This window comes from Panthera uncia (genome assembly GCF_023721935.1).
Source record: "Panthera uncia isolate 11264 chromosome A1 unlocalized genomic scaffold, Puncia_PCG_1.0 HiC_scaffold_16, whole genome shotgun sequence".
Classification (NCBI taxonomy): domain Eukaryota; kingdom Metazoa; phylum Chordata; class Mammalia; order Carnivora; family Felidae; genus Panthera; species Panthera uncia.
The window spans coordinates 19158910-19185175 of NW_026057576.1; the positions used below are offsets into that span (position 1 = coordinate 19158910).

At 45.6% G+C, this 26266-nt stretch overlaps 1 protein-coding gene across 1 annotated transcript in view; it reads right to left on the bottom strand.

The window, feature by feature from the left end:
• Positions 1 to 26266, bottom strand: part of SERPINE3 (serpin family E member 3) — a 51146-nt gene that overhangs the window by 23629 nt on the left and 1251 nt on the right. Inside the window, exons 2-6 of the mRNA XM_049647309.1 lie at positions 15999 to 16134; positions 15600 to 15872; positions 9941 to 10174; positions 7980 to 8177; positions 6461 to 6659 (exon numbers count right to left, since the gene is read on the bottom strand). Of these exons, the coding sequence (XP_049503266.1) occupies positions 6461 to 6659; positions 7980 to 8177; positions 9941 to 10174; positions 15600 to 15872; positions 15999 to 16134 (1040 nt within the window). The remainder of the gene's footprint in view (positions 1 to 6460; positions 6660 to 7979; positions 8178 to 9940; positions 10175 to 15599; positions 15873 to 15998; positions 16135 to 26266) is intronic.

Here is a 26266-nt window from a genome sequence, read left to right on the forward strand (position 1 = left end):
GTATGGCCAACTCATCTTTGACAAAGCAGGAAAGAACATCCAATGGAAAAAAGACAGTCTCTTTAACAAATGGTGCTGGGAGAACTGGACAGCAACATGCAGAAGGTTGAAACTAGACCACTTTCTCACACCATTCACAAAAATAAACTCAAAATGGATAAAGGACCTGAATGTGAGACAGGAAACCATCAAAACCTTAGAGGAGAAAGCAGGAAAAGACCTCTCTGACCTCAGCCGTAGCAATCTCTTACTCGACACATCCCCAAAGGCAAGGGAATTAAAAGCAAAAGTGAATTACTGGGACCTTATGAAGATAAAAAGCTTCTGCACAGCAAAGGAAACAACCAACAAAACTAAAAGGCAACCAACGGAATGGGAAAAGATATTTGCAAATGACATATCAGACAAAGGGCTAGTATCCAAAATCTATAAAGAGCTCACCAAACTCCACACCCAAAAAACAAATAACCCAGTGAAGAAATGGGCAGAAAACATGAATAGACACTTCTCTAAAGAAGACATCCGGATGGCCAACAGGCACATGAAAAGATGTTCAACGTCGCTCCTCATCAGGGAAATACAAATCAAAACCACACTCAGATATCACCTCACGCCAGTCAGAGTGGCCAAAATGAACAAATCAGGAGACTATAGATTCTGGAGAGGATGTGGAGAAACGGGAACCCTCTTGCACTGTTGGTGGGAATGCAAATTGGTGCAGCCACTCTGGAAAGCAGTGTGGAGGTTCCTCAGAAAATTAAAAATAGACCTACCCTATGACCCAGCAATAGCACTGCTAGGAATTTATCCAAGGGATACAGGAGTACTGATGCATAGGGGCACTTGTACCCCAATGTTTATAGCAGCACTCTCAACAATAGCCAAATTATGGAAAGAGCCTAAATGTCCATCAACTGATGAATGGATAAAGAAATTGTGGTTTATATCCACAATGGAATACTACGTGGCAATGAGAAAGAATGAAATATGGCCTTTTGTAGCAACGTGGATGGAACTGGAGAGTGTGATGCTAAGTGAAATCAGCCATACAGAGAAAGACAGATACCATATGTTCTCACTCTTAGGTGGATCCTGAGAAACTTAACAGAAACCCATGGGGGAGGGGAAGGAAAAAAAAAAAGGCGTTAGAGTGGAAGAGAGCCAAAGCATAAGAGACTGTTAAAAACTGAGAACAAACTGAGGGTTGATGGGGGGTGGGAGGGAGGGGAGGGTGGGGGATGGGTATTGAGGAGGGCACATTTTGGGATGAGCACTGGGTGTTGTATGGAAACCAATTTGACAATAAATTTCATATATTAAAAAAAAAAGTCTAAAAATAAACCCATTCATTTATGATCAATGAATTTCAAGAAAGTTACCAAGAAAATTCAATGGAAAAACAAATAGTCGTTTCAATAAATGGTACTGGGACACAGCAATTGCCCTTCTAGGTATTTACCCAAAGGATACAAAAATACAGATTCAAAGGGGTATATGCCCCCTGATGTTTATAGCAGCATTATCAACAACAGCCAAACTATGGAGAGAGCCCAAATGTCCATCGACTGATGAATGGATAAAGAATATTATGGTTTATACCCATACACACACACACACACACACACACACACACACACTCACACTGGAATATTATTCAGCCATCAAAAAGAATGAAATCTTGCCATTTGCAATGATGGGGATGGAACTAGAGTGTATTACACTAAGTGAAATAAGTCAGTCAAAGAAAGGCAAATACCATATGATTTCACTCATATGTGGAATTTAAAAAACAAAACATGATATTAGGGGAAGGGAAGGAAAAATAAAATAAGATAAAAACAGAGAGAGAGGCAAACTATAAGAGACTCTTAGAGAACAAAGTGAGGGTTCCTGGAGGGGAGGTGGGTGGGGGGATGGGCTAAATGGGTGGTACGCAATAAGGAGAGCACTTGTTGGGATGAACATTGGGTATTATATGTAAGTGATGAATCACTAAATTCTCCTCCTGAAACCAATACTACACTACACGTTAACTAACTTGAATTTAAATAAAATCTTGGAAGAAAAAAAATCACGCTGGGACAACTGGATAACCACATGCAAAGAATGAAATTGGACCTCTACCTCATTATACATACAAAAATTAATTCAATGAGTCAGAGACCTAAATATAAGAGCTAAGACTATAAAATTGCTAGAAAAAACATAGACATAGATCTTTGTGATCTTGGTTAAACAATGGTTTCTTAGATACGACATTAAAAGAAGCATAAGAAACAAAAGAAAAAATAAATTAACTGAACTTCATTAAAATTAAAAGCTTTTGTACTTCAAAGGACATCCTCAATGGTTAGAGTGGAAGAGAGCCAAAGCATAAGAGACTCTTAAAAACTGAGAACAAACTGAGGGTTGATGGGGGGTGGGAGGGAGGGGAGGGTGGGTGATGGGTCTTGAGGAGGGCACCTTTTGGGATAAGTACTGGGTGTTATATGGAAACCAATTTGACAATAAACTTCATATATTGAGAAAAAAAACAAAGGACATCCTCAATAAAGTAAAAAGACGACCCATGAAATGGGAGAAAATATTTGCAAATTATATATCTGACAAAGGACTAATAACCAGAATATATAAAGCACCATGACAACTCATCAATAAAAAGACAACCTATTTAAAAATGGAGAAAAGTTTCAAATAGATATTTCTTCAAAAGAGATATGTAAATGTTCAACAAGCACATGACAATATGCTTGACGTCATCGGTCATTAGAGAAATGCAAATGGAAGTCACAATGAGAAACCACCTCACACCAACTAGGATGGCTACAATAAAAAAGATGGGGGTTTTCCTCTCCTGTAGTTGTTGTTACTGTTGTGGGGTCAGACAGGTTGCATCCATCTTGCCTCCAGCCTGACCGAGAAGCCAAAACACAGAGGAGGGCATTGCTAGAGGGCAGAGGAGGTGATGTCTTCCCAGGTAATGTAACTAAGAATAACTATATACTTCCTAAATGTAAGCTTTCTAACAACCCTACTTTTTAACCCAAATTTGGGAAGACAGTCTTTGTCTTCTCCCCACCTTCCTTCCCTCCACAATTCAAAACAAGATTGTAGTAAAATATACACAACATAACCATTTTAAGTGCATAATTCAATGGCTTTAAGAATATCCACATTGCTGTCCAACCACCACTGTTATCTTTCCACCACTCTGGAACTTTTTCATCACACCAAACTGAAAGTCTGTACCATTAACCATGAAGAGGGACTTATGAAAAAAGATGGACAATAACAAGTGTTGACAAGGGTATGGAGAAACTGGAACCTCTTGGATCGCTGGTGGGAATGTAAAATGGTGCAGCCCCTTGGAAAACTGTCTGGTAGGTCCTCAAAATGTAAAGGGTAGAGTTAACACATGACCCAGGATTTTCATTCCTAGGTATATAACCAAGATCATTGAAAATATATATCATAGAAAAAGTGTGCACATGAAAGTTTTATAGGACCCAAAAAGTGAAAACAAGCAAAAAGTTTCCAGGCTCCTAAATGTCTATAAACTGATTAATGGATAAGTAGAATGTAGTATATTCATACAATGGAAAATTATTCAGCCATAAAAAAGAATGAAGTATTGATACATACTCTGAGAAGGACGGACCTTGACGACATCGTGCTAAGTGAGAACAGCTAGACACAGAAGGGTTACATGCGGTACGATTTCATTTATATGAAAGGTAGAGTAGTATAGACAAATCCATTGAGAGAAAGTAGATTAGTGGTTGCCTAGGAGTAGTGAGGAGAAGGAATGTGGAGTGACTGCTAATGGGTATGGAGTTTCTTTTTGAGGTGATGAAAATCTTCTGGAATTTGATAGTCGTGATGGTTGCACAACTTTGCCCATATACTAAAAACCTCTGAACTGTACACTTTAAAAGAATTTTATGGTTATGTGAATTGTACCTTCATTTAAAAAAAAAAAAGAAAAAGAAAATACCCATAGGAAAGCACAATCCACACATGACGATGATCAGTAGCTCTTGGAAAGGAAGCCCAAAACTTCTGAATATATGAGATCTGATGGATTTTTAAAATACTTATAAACAAACAAACAAAGAGAAAAAGAGACACGCACAAAAACCAGACTCTGAAATACAGAGAACACGCTGGCAGTTGCCAGAGGGGAAGGGGGGGGGGGGGAGGGATGGGTGAAATAGATAAAGGGGATTAAAAGTACACTTACAATGAGCACTGAGTAAATGTAGAGAATTGCTGATTTGTTATACTGTACACCCGAAACTAATACAACACTATACATTAGTTATACTTCAATAAAAAAATACATCACTTCTATTATGAGAAAAAACACTTACGCTTAGCATCCTACTATGTTGATCTAATAACCAAGCGTTTTATTCATTAAACAAATATATATTTGACATTATTAGTCTTTCTTGTGAGGCATTACATTATTATGGATATAAATGACCCTTGTTAACACTCACTGTTGGCTTTCTTGATTATTCTTTTGGTATGCTAAGTTCCCTAATGAAGACTAATTGTCCCCATACATTTTATTTCACTTCTTCATAAATAAAATATTACCTCAGAAGCTAGATACCATAATTCATCCAGAATCTATGGATACACCGTTGGTGAAGCTTAATCCTAAGGCTCACCTCACCGCCACACGATATTTGCACCGCTACCCACGGTGTGCAAAAGTGTTTGCTCTTGCTAAATGAAAAATGCAGGGTAACTATAAAGCAGATCATATTAAATGAGGAATGAATGATTTTCAGAACTAGAGGTAAATTCTTGCCCAAAAGTTGACCTGGTCGACCATGGTCCAAAGTTTTGTACCCAGATTTAGACCTAAGATAGTTTAAATTCTTTCTCTATTTATTCCTTAAAGGATTTTGAAGCTGGTTTCTTTGCTTGGCGAGTTTGGCTTTGTGAAACAGCCTCATTTTCCCAATACCTTCTATCCTTCTTGGACAGCAGGCTTGATAGCATTAGGGAGATAAATTATGGTAACCAAACATTTTTTTAACAAGTGCTAACTAATGCTGTGTTACTATGATCTTTGCCTTCCCATCCCGTCCCTGTCTTCAGGGTTTTTCAGCATCATTCCTCAACACTGCGAGCTCTACAGGTGGCATCAGAGACAGCAGAGGACTCGCAAACGAGCTGGGCACTTTCCTGGGGACTCTTCCTTACAGCAGCTGCTCCAGGATGAGGCCAGCCATCTGTCTCCTAATTCTGAAAAGATTCCGACAAATTTCCTGCACCAGGTTGCACTGTCTCCCTACTTTTAACATTGAAAGCTTCTCTTCCTTCACTGAGCTTCTCTCAAATATGACAGAAAGATGAAGGTTGCTTCTGTTCCATGCCAGAGAGACCTGTTGAAATTTCTTGTCTTTGTGCCTTCATTTGAGGTCCAAGCATTTGGTTTGGAGAGACATAAACTTGATCATAGAGTTACGTTCACCTTCTGGTTATGCCAGATCCCGCTCTAGACCTTGGCCCTTAACTCACTGGGTCTCTCCTTGTGTGTTTTTATTGCAGTGTCTGGGCTTATTTTTAACTGCTCAAAAGAGCTCTGCCAAGGCCTCTGGCTCAGTGCTGCTGAGGGCCTGGTCAACAGAGCAGGTGGTGGCAGCCAGCAGGAAGGAGCATGAAGAATCCACATACTGAGCCCTGGGATAACGTTCCTCACTTAATGCTGGTCTACAAATTAATTATAGATTTACTCTGGTTTCAAATGTGCCAGAGAAGCTTGTCACTTAAAGAAGTTCAAAAAGGAATTCTTTGTAAAGTAATGAGTTTTGCAAGTAGGTTTTGCTTTGGGAAAGCAAAATCTAGAACCGTCATTTAACTTTTTGACAATTTGCATTTGTACCTATTGGATTTTCTCAAAGAATGGTTCACCTCTATTTACAAAGAATGAGAACCTTCAGCATAGAGACTAAAAGTCTTGAATTTTTATGCCTTAATTTGCCTTCCAGTCAGAATTATCTTGGTTATTTGCTCAATTACATAAACTACCTTGCCTCTTTGGTTTTGGAAAAATGACAGTTGTATACTCTTAGGATGTGATAAGATTTGGGGCACATTCCTCCAAGGTAACTTCATGGCTTTTCTTTCCCTGTTCAGAGAACTGGTTGTGGCATGAGGCCTGGAGCCTGCAGTCTGGCCCAGTGAACACAGAATATCTTCTCTTGAGAAGACCCAGGAAATTAACTCTGTTCCGTCTGCATCATGAACTAGTCAGCAGAGACTCTGACCTGGACCCACACTCTAGGGTAACTCCCCCTTGGCCTAACCTCTCAGGGCACATTAGACAAGTTGGCCCAGTGGTTAAGGACAGACCCCAGAGTCCGACCACCTGGGTTCTCTGATCCAGGCCTGGCCAACTGGATTAGGCTGCAGAGCGCCCCAGAAGGATGACACAGCCACTTACCTGGGCAGGAACACGTCCATTCTGGCTCGCCTGAGGCTGGAGGTCCAGATGTGGATGATGCTGGCTGTGAGGTGTGGCTCAACGTGGCTCAGCGGGGTGTCTTTGTCACGCGGCAGAACCAAGAGCAGACTCACTGTGTTTCCCAGGTAAGGCAGCTCCAGCACCCCCACCTGATGGCCTGCAGGGTCCTGGAACTGGCCTGGGGGTTCAGTGGATGGGGCATTATTAGTTCTGTCCCAGGAGACAGGGAACTAAACAGTGCCAGACCCTGGGAAGGGCCAGCTCACAGAACTGGAAACCGTACGTTTTATTAATAAGCTGTCTATCTCACCTTCAGGAAGCAGTTTGAGGCCAAAGACTGTTAGTCACCTTTTCTGATCTTAGGACCTAGAATTTCTAATGATACCTTCACAGGGCTTGCATCGGCTGGACACAGTGGGGATGATGGCACGTGGGAGAGCCATCTACTGTCTTAAAGGGGAAGCCATTCCAATCCTGGCCTTTTGTGACCATGTGGGGACCCAGGCTCTTTGAGCCAGATCTTTCTTTCAACAAAAGCTCTGAACCCAGATATCATATAAAATTGGGAAGTGTTACGCAGCTGACAGATCAACCAGCATGAGTCATAGCAGCGACGGGAAAACATTAGGCACAAGAACTATAATAGTCATAAATATATATTTACATATCCAATTGACCTCCCTCTACGCTCCCCTTACTTGACCTCAGTTAATAGTTACTGGCAGGAGAAACAAACGAATAAAAGCACTCACAACATGTCCTGCATGAAATTGAAGCAGGAAGGTAGTGAGTTTTCTAAGTGCCAGAGTTCCTGAAACACTTTTAAGTCTCAGCGACTTTTCCCTGCATAAGAACAGAATTAATCCCGCAGCTGGAAGGGCTGAGCCTGCAAACAAGGGCTGTGAGAGAGGTGTGTGGGGACAGGTGGCCGGGTCCCTTCTCCCCTTGCCTTGTGGGGGCCCCACGGCGGTGTCCACACCTGGAGCCAGCCTTCGGGGCTGGGCCCCCTCTCCCCTGGTGCTCGCTGGCCCGCACTCAGGGCACCTGCACCCTCAAGGGGCCGGGATGAGCAACCATCCAGGCAAGGCGGAAGGACAATGTCAAGCCCGCGTGGGCGCCCTCTCGAGAGCCATCTAAACTGAACTCTCCATCTTTTGCCCTTTCTTAGCACCAAGTGGCTATTCATTTTATGCGGTTGCCTGCCCAGGGTGGGGTGGTTCCATTCAAACAGTTTTGGTTTTACACTAACACCTCTTACTAGGTGCAGAGGGAAATGTCAAGCGTGAGATTGGATTTCTCTTCCCCCTCTGCTTCCTCACCCTCCTCTCTGGGTCCTCAGGCCCCTGGGGCTCTCCTTACTGCACACACATCTCACTGCAGAGGGAAGGCTGAGACACTCCGCGGGTCCTTCTAGAGCAGACGTGGCCCCCCTCTCCTCGCCCACGTTGTTCCCTTGTTCCCGTCACTTAAGAGGGCCCACAGGTGGGAAGGAGCTCACCGTAGTTGACCTCGGCCATTTGGTACATCATGGGGACTTGGAGGACGAGGCCCTGGGCACAGGTGAAAGGCAGGAGCTGAGTGTCCCTGGAGGAGAATCTCTGCCGCCAAGTGCTCTGGAAGGACATGGTGCTCACAAGTGCCAGCTGGGGAAATGCACTGCCACCGCGCTCCCATGTTGGGCCACCCAGGTTGTCACCTGCAAGCAGGAGAGCCATCGTGCGGCTGAGACCCGTGCACCTGCCCTGGAGGGTGCTGGGGCATCCCCGAGGTTGGGTTTGCACCTGCCGAACCGTGGTGTCTATAACTAGCTGTTGTTGAAGACCGTGCTTTTATCCTTTTCCGAGCAGGTTGTCTGAAACGGCTATTTCCTAGGGCTGTCCACGCACTGCTCAGGTGGACTCCTGGGAGGCACAGGGCACTGTGGTGGGGGCCACTGCGCTGTGTCCCTCCCACCCTTCCCGCAAATCCCGCTACCCCAGCTGCTGGGCCTCATCCCTGGCAGAGCCTTTGCTTAGACAGCAACATCCAGGGCATGCTCTTGAGATTCCACGCATTACCAGAGAGAAGAGGGCAGGCTGACTACTGCCCCAGCCCTTTATTAATAAAAACACACATTGTGCCAGGCTCTGTTCTAAATGCTTGAGCAACTGACTCCTCTGACCAGTTCTGTTGTTATTCCCAATTTTACAGATGGGGGCACCAAGGCTTGGAGAAGCTGTCCCAGGTCACACACTTGTGAGTGGCAAAGCCACCATCCGCCCGGCTGCTCAAGACAGAAACCTTGGGTTTGAACCCAAGCGGCCTGGCCCCAGAGCTTCAGGCTCTTCCTGGCTGCCCTCTTCTGTGGAGGACACTCACCCCAGAGGGTTGACGGCAGCTAACTGTGTGGCTTTGCCTAACCGCCCCCCCTCCCCATGCCCCTACCCCAGCAGCACAATGAGCCGAGACAGGGAATTAAACATTTTTTAAGTAAACTGGGAAGACATTATGAAACGCTGGAGACAACTGAGCTATCAATAAACATCTTCGTATTTGCGCTGCAGCTCTGTGCTCCTTGGCCACCCACGTGTTGTTCTCAGTTCAGTCATAAAGTACACATCACCTTCTATTCTGTGTTTTAAACAACACTGGGTCTTGAACATTCTCCCTGTTTCTGTGTAGCCTTTGTAATTTTCAGGGATGCCAGAGGCAGACCGGCTGACTTAGGATCCTGGCTCTGTGGGCCCCGGGCAGCAGGCATAGCTCTCCGTGCCTCAGTTCCTCTATCTGTGAACCAGTCACTAGTAACAGCACCTATCTCCCAGGACAACTGTGAGGGTGAACAGACATAATGAACACAGAGCACTTAGGAAAAGCGCTATAAGTCAATAAATGGAACCCCAGAGAGTGTAATAGATTTTCATCACCTTTAATAATTACAACTACATGATATGCGGGAGCTGTAATTAATGGGATCATTCCTAATGGCTGGACGGTTAAGTTATTTCTAAGTCTTTTTCTTCGGTAACCCTAACCCTGGGCTAAGCATCTTATTATATATAACTTTTTCTTCCCTTGAATTATTTCCTGAAGCTAAATTCCAAGAAGTTTTCTGGCTCCCACTGCATTTTGCTGTCGCAGGGTGTTAATTGTAGATGACAGCAGAGCTCGGTGGGGGGGATTCCCCTGAAGGGAACAGGTGCACAGAACAAAGCCTGCAGGGCTCCCCTGGAGGTGGGAGGCTCTGAAGAGCCCCCTGCTGTGTGGGTGGGTGGGGGATGGGCAGAGGGGGCCAAAGGTCAGCTTTGTTTGCTTCATAGAGCACCGCACTTAAGGGTAGGGTCTCCCAAGAGGACAGACTTCTGTTGCAATCGAGGGTGGCCTGAGCCTCAACCCATGTGGCTTCTGACCAGCAATGCTTGGTATCTGTGTTTATAGCGCTCTGAAATCAGCCTCACTAAACTGGATGGTTTCTTTTACCTGCCATCTGCCTGGAGGCCCATTCGTTGACCCCGATGCTGGTGCTGTTGGGTTCCCTGAGGATGGCTGGCTCCAGGCTGCTGTTGGCCCACTGGGAGATCTGTTCCACAAAGCAGGGGGAGAGGGGCGTTCCTGCTTGCACGAAAAGAGTGCAGGCCAGCTCCATTTTGGTGCCTTGTCCGGAGTTGGGCAGGGTGGCGTAAACAGTGTGTAGGAACTGTTTCACCCGCTGGTCTGTGAAAAAGGTATTGGGATAAATTGACAGCGGTGAGCGTAAGTAAGGAGTTCGCCCTGTCTCTCTTTGCACATTGCACTGAAATGGGGCCCCGGCAGGTACCACTCTTGTTTCACAAGGCTCATCTACCAGTTACAGCCAATTTGGATAAATCAGAACTCAATTGCTCAGGAATTATCCCGAATCATAGATTAAAAGCTGAGAGGTGGGGGGAAGCCATGCAAGATCAGAAAGAAATCAGGCTGTGATGAAGTCAAATAGAAACATACAACCAATATCCCAGAGGCTATTCCTCCTTAACTTCTTGAGACAGACATGTTGAGGGCACTAGAATACAGAGAGCTGGCAAAACTGCGGATCTGGTGTGCAGGGTGAGGGGGCTTCAAATATTTAAGAAGTCAATCGATTTATGGGGAATGTCATAAATAACAATGACAGACCAATTGTCACTGTATCTTGTTCAGGGCCTTAGATCCGTTCCCACAACTGCATGTCATAAGCCTGAGGGACATTCAGATGTGGCCTCTTTCAGAACTATGCTATCGATTCGAGGAATACAGAGGAAAGGTAAGAGCGCGTCCCATCCCCCTGCTCCCTAAGACCCAGCGGACAGCTTGTGCTATTAATGTCACCAAGAACCTAGAAGAATGTTGAGGAAATAATAGGCATCTGAGAGAGTCAATAGTTTCCACCTTCTTGGGGCGGGGGTTGGCTGGACTTATATTTACTACTTACACAGGAGATTTCTTCCTTCTCTCCATAATCAATAGTGGATTTCTTTTTCAAGATAGTATTTACAATCTGTGGCTTTTATTCTCCCCTAGGAGGAAATCTGGAGCTGGAGCAGGGCCTCTCGCCCACTGGTGAGTCAGGGCACAGCTGAGCATCCCAAGCTTCTTTCTCCTGACACATGGAAGCTGGGCATTTCCAGCAGTCAGGTCCCCTTCCTGTGCAGGCTGCCTCTGGAACATGGCCCTTCCCTGCGCCTCCTTGCCTCTCCTTCCTCTTAGGCACAGCTCTGTGGTTATCCACAAATCTACCCCCACACTTTGTCCCTTCTTCCTGCACTGCCCTGTCCCTCGCCCAGGGCACCTGTTGGAATGGATCTCTGACCTGGCTTGGGGCCCATCCACTCCAACACGCTTCATGTCTCAGAGGCCCGCTCGGGGGACAGCAGCAGAGCCCCAAGTTGCCTGGCAAAACTTCTCTGAAGGGGCACAGACGCCCCCAATACACCCTGGCCGGGGCACCCAGCCACCGGGCTGCAGCCCACAGCTGTGGACAGATTTCACTTGCCCAGAAAACTTTCACTACCAAAGCTGCTTCTTAGAATCCATGACTGTAAAAAACAGACTCGGGTTGTATATCTCATGATTTGCAGCCTGACTCCTTTGCTTTTATTTTAATGAGCAAAGAAATGGATGAAAATAATACTTCTTGTCAGGTTTTCCTCTACTGAGGAAGATCATATGTATTTATAGAATCATGTCCCTGTAAAACGTTGACCATCTTGCAGGAACGAAGTGAGACGTTTCACCGGTCCACAGTGTAGCGTGACCTCCCTTCTGCCCTCTCACCCAATCTGGGCCAGGGGACCAGCTGTTCTTTTAGCTGGAAACATTAAAGCAGCGGGGTAAATTGGCTGGACAAATCTTTTCTCCACCTGAGCCGACTTTGTCCCTGCCCATTTACACATAGCAAAGCTTTTCTAGATGCTGCAGGAATGTACACCCCCAGTGTAAGACGTACTGACGGTGTTCACAGACCCTGTGCTGTGTTCACCATCCCATTTGACCCTCTCAACAACCCTGTGAATTCCATGCTACTGGGATCCCCTTTTATAGATGAGGGAGCTGGGCTCAGACAAATTAACAAGCTTGCTCAGTGTCACCGGGTGGTGGGAGGTGGCACTTCGCCACCCTCCTGCCCGCAGGTGCAGGACAGGACACCTCTGCTCCACAATCCGGAGAGACGCTTCCTCTTGTGAGGCTCTGGAGTACGGAGCCTCCTATTTTGCTTACTGTGAGTTTCCCTGGTCCCTGTCCTGATGGGACAAAAAAGATCTGATGTGAGGGATGACAGGCTGCAGACTGCTCCTCCCCAGCAGCCTTGGAAAGAGGAACCTGTCACCGCTGGCTTAATTCCTCTCCCTACCCCGCCAGAGAGCGTCTTTCTTGCTGGAGGGCTGGTCAGGTAGATCTTATGGAAGGGTCTGGGAAGAAAGGAAGCAGAAAGAAGAAAACCCTTGGGTGCTGGACTCCATCAGCACTGTGATGAGGGCGGTGTGGAAGGTTGAGGAGAAGGTCCCTGGGATGCTCACAGAGTGGGAGGAAAGTGCTAGAAGAAGACATGACGTTTTCTCATGAATTTCTCTCGCTGTGGCTGAGCCTTCTAACTCATTTGTGAGCCCAGTGTGGAGAGCGCCTTCCTTTTGAATCAATGTGTTGAACTGAGCTTCCTGAACGTGACACTGAATCTGACTTTGTAAAGTTCATGAATATAAAATTCTCAAACTACAAACAGCGATGCTAATGTTTTACTTGCCTGAGAATTACAAGAGGCCTAAGTTGAGGATGATGTCAGAGGGTTTGGCTGAGTTGCGGGAATAATGAGGATATCTCTGATGAAAAATAGAAAAGACAATGTCCTTATACCTTTATGCTTCCGCTCAGTGACTTAGAGTAGGACAAAGGAATTTTGGAAAGAACATGGGATTTGGGGTCAGAGAATCTGGGACTTGACTGCTGTCTCTTCCACCTGCAGAGTCTTGCCAAACTGTTAGCCTCTTGTTTCATTTGTAAAATTGGGGTTATTAATTAATGTATGTGGTTTCTATGAGGATCAAATGCCATAATAACCGTAAAAGTGAAATTCATATTATCATCAAACAGAACTTTTTCCCAAGAACCAGGCTACCTTCATTTCTGAGGCCTCTGTTCCTAGCATTATTCTTATGCTTAATAGAAAGCTAGAAAGCTTAAAGTGTTCCTCATCAATTTACCTAGGAAAGCACCAGAACTCCTTAGAACTTGGAACATCAGGAAATTGTGTTTTGTGCGGTGAAACAAAGGTGATCCTTGTAGATACCACTGGGGTCTGTTCTGAGTCTCATGCTGTTCCTGTCTGACCCGCAGGTGGGAACCCTAGCAAAGCTCCTGGTTGTCACGTATTGGCTGGGAACACAGTGAGAACAAGACAGTGCTGATGTGTCCCACTGCAGATGTGGATAGGTCTTCCTGTTGATTAAACCAGAAAGATGCCTCAAGACCCTGGCGTTGCTTTGGATCCTGCTTTTTATACATTTTACTGGTCTGTATTGACTTTTGAAAGGAAGCCTGGACCTAGGCAGGTAGCGGGCACTGTTGGGTTGTTTTAAACAGTGCACATGATTCTCTGAGCTATGTTGGGTCAAACCAGACTACAGGGGTACTCTCTTAACTGGAACTCTGGAAGTTGCACATCCCTGTTCATAATAATGAGTCACGGTTCTATAAGATAACAAAGCAGTTTATGAGTAAGAAAAATGGTGGGATCATGTTCCACAGAGTTTGACTGTTAAGCATTCCTAACATTTGGTAATTCTCGAATGGGGTCTATGGAAACCCTGTTAATCATCATATTCGGTTAGCCAGGGACCCTGACTATACCTGACAACAAAGAATCAACTGGAATCAGTTCCCTTTCTCTGGAGGATAGCCACACTTGCATTTCTCACTTTCCCCCCAGTTGTGACTTTTGTGAGTCTCTCTTTTAAGGCAGAAATGCCTGTCTCTCTTTCACAACCTATTTGTTCTTCATGACCCAGCTCAGATGGCATGTCTTCCGGGGCGTCTTTCTGTTCAGCCAGTGGAATAAATCATTCCCTGCCCTGCGCTAATTTATGTCAAATAAATACACTTGCTGCACTGCACGAGGGTGTATTTCTGTGTGCATCATTCCTGTGACACTGACCTGCTCGCGTTCAGAGCTTTCCTTATCTGTCTGGATGCTGAGTTCTTGAATCGCATCATTCAAGAACTGAGTTCTTGAATCGGCACTGCAGCCCATCTCATGTGGCTGAAGAAGAAGACCAGGGATATATGCATTTCTGTGATATTCTTGCTGAGAAAAATCAAGCCGGCCAGCAGGGTCACGAGAGTTGTTTGGGCAGGGGACAGGATGTGGATGGGGCGTGGGGAACTGGACACATGACTGTTGCCTTGTGACCTGGCGTCTTCAGCATTAACCTTTACCTGCCACCCTGAGCTTCTAGCTCAAAGGAAGCTCTCCCCAGCACTGTGTTGGTATTCGTTCTTGGATTTCCTAAAACATATTGATTTATACAGTGCTAATGCCCATCCTTTTTTATTGGTATCTTATTCTAAGATAGAGAAGGAAAAGCGATGTGCGTGAGTGTGTGTGTTCGCATGGAGTTGGTAGGTTGGTTCCGAGGCCAGGAATTGAGCCGGAGGCCCTGAGTGCAAGCTAGGTTGACCTCAACCTGGCTGACCTCAACCTGAGCTTGAGTCCCAAATCTGCAACTTACTAGCTATGTGACTTTGGGCAAGTCGTGTAAACTCTCTGTGCCTATTGGCTCATCTATAAAATAGGGATGGGAGAGCCTGGGTGGTTCAGTTGGTTAAGCGTCTGACTCTTGGTTTCAGCTCAGGTCATGATTTCACAGTTTGTGGGTTTGAGCCCCGTGTCGGGCTCCTCGCTGACAGTGTGGAGCCTGCTTGAGATTCTCTCTCCCTCTCTCTCTGCCCCTCCCCTGCTTGCTCTCTATGTCTCTCTGTCAAAATAAATAAACTTAAAAAAATAAAATAGGGATGATGATATAATTCCATCACAAATCCAGGGCTAGCAATTGTATGTGGTTTCTCTGAGCATCAGAAGACATAATGGCAATTTTGTTGTCGTAACAATTAGATTACTACTTGGAAGGTGCTTCGGACATTTCCTGGCACCTGGTAGGCACTGCAGGAGGGCTTGTGACATGAAATTGGAAAAACTGCCATGGAGGGGCCCCTGGATGGCTCAGTCGGTTAAACGTCCAACTTTGGTTCAGATCATGATCTTACGCTCCATGAGTTCGAGCCCTGTGTTGGGCTGAGAGCCTGGAGCCTGCTTCGGATTCTATGTCTCCCTCTCTCTGCCCCTCCCCCCACTCGCGCTCTGTCTGTCTCTCTCTCAAAAATAAATAAAAACATTAAAAAATATATAAGAAAAATTGGCACGGAACCTAAGGTTAGAAGAGAAACTCAAAGATCATCATGGGGACTACAGTGCGAAGTCCGAATGCCGTCTGCTGCACTCTTGCCACGCGGTCACCCTTCTCCACTGGTGGTCATCCAGCACCAGCCACTGGATTCGGGAACACCCCACCTCCTGAGGCAGCCTGAGTGGGAGCAGCAGAGCAAACAGGGGCACGAGCAGCCCTCTTACCATGGACGGTGTAACCCAGGGCCTCGGCCAGCTGCCGGCCGGTGTTCCCTTGGGCTCCAAACTGCAGGATTTCCAGAGCAAGGGACACGCCAGCAGGAGAAATGACAATGTTGGTTTCATTTCTAGGGGCCGCTGCACCCTGGTAGAGGCGAAGCGCAAGCTCGGTCTTCAGCAAGGTCAGGTCCTCACGGAGGTCGCCCTGTCCTCCACGGAGCCAGGTGTGAAGCAGGAAGAGCGTGAACAGGGCCGGCTGCATGGAGGCAGGGAATCTTCCTGCAGTGTAGACGGAAGAGACCAGGGTGAGGCAGAAAGTCCCACCCCGCAGAGAACTGGTCTGTGTTCAGGACTGGCGATGGCCGAGGGAGATGTGCCCGCAGCACCCCCTGCCTCCCTGCCTACCTGCCCCGGCCCCCCTGCCCTGCTCCTCTACTGCATCCTGTTGTGTCCGCATTAGAAATATGGGCCGGGAGGCTACACTGTGAGCTGAGGCTTTGTCGTCACTTACTAAATATATGACCTTGGGCAAGGTCCTGGTCTGGTCAGAAGCAAACCATTGAGTTGGAGAAGACATGTAAGAAGTACACTTGACTCATATTTCGTGGCATTTAGCCAGCTTGTAGCTGTGCCATATCTATTATGTATAATGATCATCAACAAAAATAAAAAATTATACAGTATGTTACAAAGGACTTTGTGTTTTCTCAGTTAATCATTACAACAGTTTTCCAAGGTGGCTGTCACTGTCTTTCAAATACAGAGAGGATGAGGTTTAGGGCACTCAGGGAACCACTGAAGAAAACACCTGGGCAAGTGTCCATCAAGTGATGAATGGATAAAGAAGATGTGGCAGATACAAACACATACACACGTACACATAAATACCACACAGTGGAATGTGATTCAGCAAAAAGAATGCAATCTTGCCATTTGCAATGACATGGATGGAGCTAGAAAGTATTATGCTATGTGAAATAAGTCAGAGAAAGACAAATACCATATGATTTCACTCCTTTGTGGAATTTACGAAACAAACGAACAAACAAACAAAGGAAAACAGAGAGAGAGAGAGAGGCAAACCAAGAAACAGCATCTTAACTATAGAGAACTGAGGGTTACCAGAGGGGAGATGGGTGGGGGCATGGGTTAAATCGGAGATGGGGATTAAGGAGTGCACTTGTGATGGAGTTGTTGATTCACTATATTAAAAAAAAAAAGAAAAGGAAAAGAAAACACGTGGGGAAAGCACATGACTCAAGCCCTGGTCTTCCATGAGTGGTATATAAAACACTAAGGCTAGAAATGCACATGAAGATATTGATACACGAGGTAATTATACCTATAATATCACATGCTTGTGATGTGAACTATTCTCAAAAAATAAGAGCACTTTCTTGGAGAGCGGAGTTATACCAATATCACTCCTACCAAGGAAAGGCACCTCTCCAAGGAGCAGAGCATTAGCTGGAAATTAATGCAAAGAAGAGAAAGTTCAAGGTGTTTTCAATGACTATGCCACACGTACAGCCTGCAGCAGGTTTTGCTAAGTTGTCTAACTTTGGTATTAGACAGGATTGGCGCAAGAGAAGCCTCGTCCGGAGTCTCTTCCTATACGTTTGCAAATAAGGCCATTGGGCTCAGTGGTGTTTACTTCAGATAAAGGTTCAAGGTGGAAAAACATCCTGTCTTCACTAACTTTTCCTGCAGCCAAGCCCACATATAGTGTTTGGATGGCTTAGTACCATAGGGGTGGGATGTGTGTGTGTGGGGGGGTGTCTTTCTGTGTATGTGTTGGGAGGTGGCAGGTCCCAGCCCAGGGTCATTTGTGAAATGACCCAGTGCCAGTGTTCTTGCAGCTCCTATAACCTCCCACAAGGACACTCTGCAGTCAACCCCTTGTGCTCCTGGGCTCCCCATGACCACATCCCTGCCCGCCATGGTTCACCATGCTTACTCACGGACTCTTGCATCAGACTGTTGTGTCTCCTTGCTTGATCCTGTTCTTGTGGGTCTCCAGCATTAACGTGCTCCCCTTTTTAAAAAGTGGAGCAGAGTCTGCTTTGAATCACAAGACAGCGCAGGGAGGAAGCTGGCAACTGCCGTCTCTGCCGGCGATGTCTCTACCACTCGGTCCAAATTCCTGGAGCCTGAGGTCCTGCAGAGAGCCAGGAGAAGCACTGCCCCGGCCAGCAAAGCCCAGATCGGAAACAGAGCAGGCCCTGGGGAGGGAGCCAGCCACACCCGTCAAGCCTTCTTAGGCTTGTGACCTGGTTGTACCAGCAAGGAACCCCTCATCTAGCCCTTTGTCACTTTGAGGAATTCCACTGATAACTCTGCCGTCCCGGGGTTTGCTGGGTGCCAGGTACCTAATGCTTCTCCCCTCCTCCTGTGGAGAAAACAATAAATCAGTCATTGGGCACTGGACACGTGTAGCAGATGAAATTCTGCAGAAGAGAAAAGAAACGATGCAAGATATGGCCTAATAAAATTGAAACTTGTCTTATTTATTGTTAATAAAAGTGCATGCACTCGTTTATGCGTAATACGGGCACCGTTAACAGTCTTGTTCTTCTTACATACAATACTTAATAAATCCGACGACTTAATTTGAGAAAGAGACTATGTTGTCCATGAGCAAGTGCACGTTTGCAGCAAGTATAAGCAGATTCTGTCAAAAGTCTGTCCTTGTGACCAATTCAGAATTCCATACATTTCTATTAAGGTCTTAGGCATTGTATTAAGTTCAAAATAGAGGATAGGCTATAGGCTGTTACAAGTTAAAGAAAAGAAAATGACATTTCGAAATGAATGCAATTCTTAGTAATTATCTCTTAGGCATGTGTTAGTGTTAATGTTTGAAATGGAATGAGGCTTGTTAAATTTTTTTTTTTTTTTTTTGTCTGACCGCTACTCATACCGCCATTATCAGTGGGCAATTTGCTTTAAAGCAGGGTTTATTTCTGACCCTGGGGCCTGGGATAATTTTTCAGTGTTAGAATAGTTACAGTTCTATAATTGTTTTACTTCACATCTCCCCAGATCCTTAATTTAGATAAAGTGCATTGTTGCATGTTTTGGATTCTAAGCCATAGCACGATAATGGAATAAGTATATATATCTCATTCTATAGCACCCAGAGAGGGCATTCCTTCCTTTCTTCCATCCATCCATCCATCCATCCATCCATCCAACAAATAACCTCTCGCTTGCCTGCTGGGTTCCAAGGCCCTGTGCTAGGTCCTGTGGATGAAGAACAGAACCAGCAACCTGGGCTCAGCTCTCACGAGACCCAGAGGCTTGTCCCACTGAGTGCAGGCTTTTGATGTCGACGCTGACGGTGTTCAGAAGAAAGCTGATCATGAGGACAATGGTGGTAACTTAACAAGGGCTGTCTCCCAACGCTGTGAGTTCCCCAGGGTTGTTATCTGAGCATAAGCTGATTCACTCTTTGCCAGTGGTGGGGTTAGGGGGTTGCTTATAAAAAGATTTCCCAAATTGGAAAAAGGTCGGGCTACATGACTTCTATCAACGTTCCCCTCCTAAGTCTAAGAATATATTATTCTAAATTGCTTTTTAAAAAAGCTTTCAAGAGGGGCCTGTTGGCTTAGTCGGTCGAGCATTCAACTTCAGTTCAGGTCATGATCTGGTGGTCTGTGGGTTTGAGCCCCGCATCAGGCTCTGTGCTGACAGCTCAGAGCCTGGAGCCTGCTTCAGATTCTGTTTCTGCCTCTCTCTCTGCCTCTCCTCTTCCCTCTCTCTCTCTCTCTCTCTCAAAAATAAACATTAAAAAAACAAAAATAATAAAAATAAAAATAAAAACGCTCTCAAGGAAAAATGCTAGGGTAACTCAGCACACAAGAAATATTTCCTGTATGGGTTAAACATTTCAGCACGAATGAAAGATGAACTGCAACTGATTTTTCTTTTGTGTACTCAGCCTCGACCCTGGGTAAGCCACTGTGTTTCCTGCCCATTTCTGTGGTAATCACGCTCGTTTCTACCTTGTAGGGACGTTGGTGTTACTGCTAAGGAGGCCTCCGTCCTTGGAGATATCTATACATTAGTATAACAACAAAAATCGTGAACACTGTTGAGATCGCATTCCAGATACTCTGTTATATACTTTGCATTTACAGTTACACTGAGTCCTCACAGGGATCCTCTGAGGAATGTATTGTTAGCCCCATTTGGCAGATAACAAAAGTAAGGCTGAAAGAGCTTAAGATGGTTGCCTAAGATCCCACAGTTAGAGGCCAAGCTGGGTTTGAAGCAGAACACTTGACTCCAAGGCTCACGCTCTTTGCCACCGTCTTGGCGTCTGTCAGGAACCCCGGGATGCTTGAAATCCCCCTTGGCTGTGGGGTTCGAGGACATTTAGTGCCCAGCCCAGACTGTTGGCTCATCACGTGTGTGCAGTCCTCCCACATTCACCAGGAATGCTGTGGTGAATCACACGTAGAGAGACTGCTGTGACGTGCAGTGCCTTTAATTATCGTTTTTAATTTTTCCCAGCCTGACTTCTTACCGGCATAAACAAATTGCCTTCGAACCCAGAGGTCTACCAACTACGTGATGGAGAGAAGCAGCGCATTTGAATTCTGTTAGTACGTAATTAGCAGAAGGACATCTCCTCTTTGTGGTGTGGGCTGCTTGTCTGGGGTTGTACAGGGACAGTCCCCATTTTTTCTCTGCCCTTGAGAAGTTTGCCGTGGAAAGAGGGCACCGTGACCAAATTGTTGTGGGGGCACAACAGAGGAGTCCCGGGCACTGCTGGAGTAAGCCAGGGAGCGACAGGAGGGAACCCAGCACACGGGGCCACAGATGGGGACAAAACCAGCAAGTCCTTCCAGGGAAACAGGGCAGGCGGCCCCGCCTGTCCCTCCAGGAAAGAGACAGAGTGGGTTTCCCTCTGTCACAGGTGATGCCTGACACCCAGCCTTCCAGTCCTTCACAGGTACCCAGTGCACGGACTCAAAATGAAACACTGCACCTTCTCAGCTTCTAACGCCTTTCGGTATGGCGTGGTGTGGACAGCACAAAGGCCTGGCTGCAAGTCAGTGCTTCCTGGGGTGCCTGGCTGGCTCAGTGGGTATAGCCTGTGACTCTTGACCTCGAGGTTGTAAGTTCAAGCACCGCACTGGGTGTGGAGCCTACTTAAAAAAAAAAAAAAAAAAAGGAATTGCTTCGTACTAACTGTATACCTTCAGCACATAACTGAATTCCTCTGAGCTTTAGTTATTGATTCTGCAAAATGGCATCATAATACCCACCTCTCACTCTGCACATTAAATGAGACAGCTTCTGTAAAGCCCCCAGCATGGTCCCTGATACGCAAAAAAAAAAAAAAAAAAAAAAAAAAAATCAGGTTCTTTGGATAATGCACCCAACTCTAGTCTCATCTAAAGAAAGGACCACTGAGGTCACATTCATGCTCGCACAGAAAGGGGCTTTGAGAATCACCATGTAATTGACTCGGATGTGAATCGATGACAAAGAATCTTTTTGGATGGTTTGTAGGATAAAGGTTGGAAACTTTAACAAGGAACAATGTAAATTCCGAGCTCATTTCTATCTAACCTGTAAAAAGTAAGTCATTCAGTGTTGTGACCTCAGAGGTGGGGGGTGGAGCTGATCCTTCTCTTTATTTCATGCCCTATCATCACACTGGTGCATGCAAGGTTTCCCTTTTGTTATTTTGTTTCCTTTCAGGAATGTGCTCATGAGAGAGAGCGAACGTGTGTGTTCACTTGTGCAGATGTGGGGAAGGGGCAGAGAGAGAGGGAGAGAGAGAATCCCAAGCAGGCTCTGTGCTGTTAGCACAGAGGCTGGGTGTGGGGCTCGATCCCATGATCAAGAGATCATGACCTGAACTGAAATCAAGAGTCCAACCCTTAACTGAAGGAACCACTCAGGCATCCCAAAAGACTATTTTTAAAAGAAGGTTTAGGTTTCCAGAAAAATTGAGTGGAAAGTACAGGGTTCCCATCAAGCCCTTCATCAAACAATTTCTCTCACTCCACACCACCCTCCTGTCTTCTGCCCCCTGCCCCAGTTCTCTACTTACTAATTTGCTGCATAGGTGTGATACATTTGTTACAATTGATACACTGTTATTAACTAAAGTCCATGATTTACTTTAAGGTTCCTCTTGGTGTTGTGTAGTTCTATGACTTTTGTCAAATGTATTATGTTGTGTGTCCATCAATGTAGTAACATGCAGAATAGTTTCTTTTCCTTTTTCTTTCTTTCTTTCTTTCTTTCTTTCTTTCTTTCTTTCTTTCTTATTTCAAGTAAACTCTACGCCTAGTGTGGGGCTCCAGTTCACAACTCCGAGATCAAGAGTTGCATGCTTTACCGACTAGAGCCAGCCAGGTGCCCCCAGAACAGTTTCATTGCCCTGGGAGTCCTCTGTGCTCTGCCTACTTGTCCCTTCCCATCTCCCACCTCCAACCCCTAACAGCCGCTGATCTTTTTACCGTCTCTATTGTTTTGCCTTTTCCAGAATGTCATGGAGGTGGAATCATATAGTACATGCCCTTTCAGACTGACTTTTTTCACTTAGCAATATGCATTTAAGATTCCCCCATGTCCTTATCGGATTAAGGGTTAGTATCCAAAAGATACTTACTTAAGGTTAGTATCTATAAAGAATACCAAACTCAACAACTGAAAAACAAATTATCCAGTGAAGAAATGGGCAGAAGATATGAATAGACACTTTTCCAAAGAAGACATCCAGATGGCCAACAGCATATCAAAAGATGCTCAACATCACTCATCAGGGAAATACAAATCAAAACTACACTGAGATACCAGGGAGCAACATGAGGGCACCCAGCACACGGGGCCACTGTGCCCAAAATTAACAACTCAGGAAACAATAGATGTTGGCCAGGATGTGGGGAAATGCGAACCCTCTTGCACTGTTGGTGGGAATGCAAAATGATGCGGCCACTCTGGAAAACAGTGTGGAGTTTCCTCAAAAAATTAAAAATAAAACTATCCTGCGACCCAGCAATAGCACTACTAGGAATTTACCCAAGAGATACGAGAATGCTGATTCATAGGGGCACATGTACCCCAATGTTTATAGCAGTGCTTTCAACAATAGCCAGATCATGGAAAGAGCCCAAATGTCCATCAACTGATGAATGGATAAAGAAACTGTGGTTTATATATACGATGGAATACTACTTGGCAATGAGAAAGAATGAAATCCTGCCATTTGTAGCAATGTGGATGGAACTGGACGGTATTATGCTGAGTGAAATAACTCAGTCAGAGAAAAACAGATATCATATGTTTTCACTCATATGTGGAACTTGAGAAACTTAACAGAAGACTGTGGGGGAGGGGAAGGGGAAGGGGAAAAAATTACAAACAGAGAGGGAGGGAGGCAAACCATAAGAGACTCTTAAATACAGAGAACAAATTGAGGGTGAATGGGGAGTGTGGGAGAGGGGAAAATGGGTGGTGGGCATTGAGGAGGGCACTTGGGATGAGCACTGGGTGTTGTACGTAAGCGATGAATCACGGGAATCTACCCCCAAAACCAAGAGCACACTGTATACACTGTGTGTTAGCTAACCTGACAACACGTTATATTAAAAAAAAAGATTTCTCCATGTCTTTTTGAGGCTTCATAACTCTTTTCTTTTCATTGATGAATAATAAATATCCCACTGTATGGATGTACCACAGTTTATGTATCCATTCCCTTATGTCTTGATTGCTCCCAATTTTGGGCAGTTGTGTGAAAGTTGCTACAAACATTTGTATGTGGGGGGCGCCTGGGTGGCGCAGTTGGTTGAGCGTCCGACTTCAGCCAGGTCACGATCTCGCGGTCCGTGAGTTCTAGCCCCGCGTCACGCTCTGGGCTGATGGCTCGGAGCCTGGAGCCTGTTTCCGATTCTGTGTCTCCCTCTCTCTCTGCCCCTCCCCCGTTCATGCTCTGTCTCTCTTTGTCCCAAAAATAAATAAAAAACGTTGAAAAAAAAAATTTAAAAAAATAAAAAAATAAAAAAAAAACCAAAACATTTGTATGTGGGTGTTTGTGTGGACATAAGTTTCAGCTCAACTAAGTAAATGCTTGGGAGCATGAATGCTGGACTGTGTGGTAAGAGTATGTTTCGTTTCGTAAGAAACCACCAAACTGTCTTCCAAAGTGGCTGTACCATTACGGATTCCCACCAGCAGTGAATGAGAGTTCTGGTTGCTTCACATCTTTGCCTGTATTTGGCATTGTCAGTGTGTCTGTTTGTTTTCTTATTGTTAAGTGTTAAGGATTCTTTGTATATCTTGGGCACAAGTCCTTAAATCAGATACGTTTTTCAAATATTTTCTCCCAGTTTGTGGCTTGTCCTTTCAACTCTTAATTCTTTGTCTCTATGAGAAATCTGTAGAATGGAAAATGGTAAATGTGTTCAAGGGTCAAAAAGAAGTAGATGATGTGATCAATGCATGGTTGACATGGTCTCTAAGGTTGTAATAGAGGATGGATGTCCCTGAATTAGAGGCAGTATTGGGCACATGATAGGGGGATTCACAGTGAGGTTTGGTTTTATTGCCATGCTTTGGTTCTGATTGGAAAGGGTGACGTTTGTGGTTTTAAGAAGTTTAAAGTGTAGATATGGTCTGAGAAGCCATGTGCTGCGTACTAGAAGTAAGAGACTAAGTGATAAGACAAAGGGATGGGAGGGGTTTGGGAACGTTACCAATGCTGGGGCCATATTCTCAGGGCCTGTTGTGGGTTTGTTCATACTGAGGAGCTCTAATGCCCAACCCAACAGCTCTGTAGTTCAGTTTGGTACCAGAACCAGTGTGAATAGCAATTCTGTTTCAAAAACCAGTTACAAATAAGGCTTTGAGATAAGCTAAACACAATTGCTACTTAGTCTGGAGAAAAATCCTAAAAACAGAGCAAATTAAGCCGAGAGTAGCTCAGGTCAAAAATATAAAAAAATGCATCAAACTGTGTTTAGATGTTCTGGTTCTTTATATCTTGCTTTCAGTGTTACTTTCTCATACATTTCTGTATAATTAGAATCTTGGCAATTTCTTGTATAGATGGAATTAGAAAATAGGAAAAAAAATAGAGTTGGGATCAGTCCATGTTTTCCTCTCTTGCACTCAGGCTATGATAACTAGACAGGTGAGGTTGTTCCCCACTGAGCCAACATGACTATTCAGGAATTGGGAGGTGGAGTCAGTAGGAAAAATCAACCCAGGAGCTGTAAGTCCAGGGCATATGCCTCACCTCTTTCCCCCATGGAGACATGGGCATCACTGACTTATTACAACAGCCTTCCATGCACTTGCCCTTGACCTACAATGCTTCTCAGAATAGGACTTGATGAGGGTGCCTGGGTGGCTCAGTTGGCTAAGCATCTGATTCTTGGTTTTGGTCCAGGCCATTATCTCATGGTTGTGAGATCGAGCCCCACATCAGGCTCCACTCTGACAGTGCAGAGCCTGCTTGGGATTCTCTTTCTCCCTCTCTTTCTGCTCTTCCCCTACTTGCTCTTTCTCTCTCTCTCTCTAAATAAATAAATAAATTAAAAAAAGAGAATAGGACTTGATGGACCTACTTCTAATTTATCATAGCTGGTCCACGTCTTAGCATGGGCTGCTATGACAGAATACCATAGCCTGAGTGGCTTAAACTACAGACATTTATTTCCCACAGTTCTGGAGCCTAGGAAGTTCAAGATCAGGGCACCAGTGGATCTGGTGTCGGGTGAAGCTCCACTCTTGTGACCTCATTACCTCCCAAAGGCCTCCAAATGCCATCAGAGCGGGAATCTAGGCTTCAGTATATGAATGTGAGGGGGATAAACATTCAGTCCATGGTAGACTATGGGAAGAAATGTATTTGTCACCCCTGAAGGGTCACAAAAGGAGACCTGGCTTGGCTCTGAAAACCCCAGTGACCTCCTGTCAACCTACCCACCAAGCTCAGGACTCTGCTGGCCACTGGATGACATGGCCAGACAGGCGTGTGGCCAAGCTGCTTCAGTACAAGTACTCTACGCCGAGGAGACGCTGACAGATTGCAGACACACTTAGGTGGCCCTGAACCCTGAGGCCTGGAGAGGGAGCTCCCAGACAACGACACCGGGCCGTGGCAAGCCACTGCCGTGGCCGGGATTCCTGTGGAGGCTGTGCCGCTGTGATCTCTTCTTTACCTGCGCGTCATCCGTGTGGCCTGAGCCAACCACATCAGAAATGTCTGCTGCTGCTCACACCGGGGCCATGATCTGAGCAAAAATCACGAGCCACTGAGAAGCTGTGCAGGGGTGTGTGAGTTGGGGTGAGAATGGCCAGGCGGGGGTGGGGGAGGGAGGCGGGGAATGGGGCAAGTCTTGAAGCTGTGGCTTTAGACAGATTCTGCCTGAAGGAGGGGTTGGGGCTGGGGCACAGGGCTGTGGGGTCCCTGAACAGACCCTGAGGACTCCAGGGAAGAGGCAGGGAGCAGGATGCCCCATGGATACATCAACACAATGATTATTTTATGTTCAAATTGCCCAGTAAAGCAAATTATCACCCTTTTGGGGGGGGGGCAGTGGAGGGAGAAGGGAGAAGAGGTAGGGTGAGGGGTGAAGAGAGCAAGCACTCAGCCACTCAGTGCTTCAGCTTTGAAGCCTTCTGTGAGAGCTCTACCATCAAAAGCC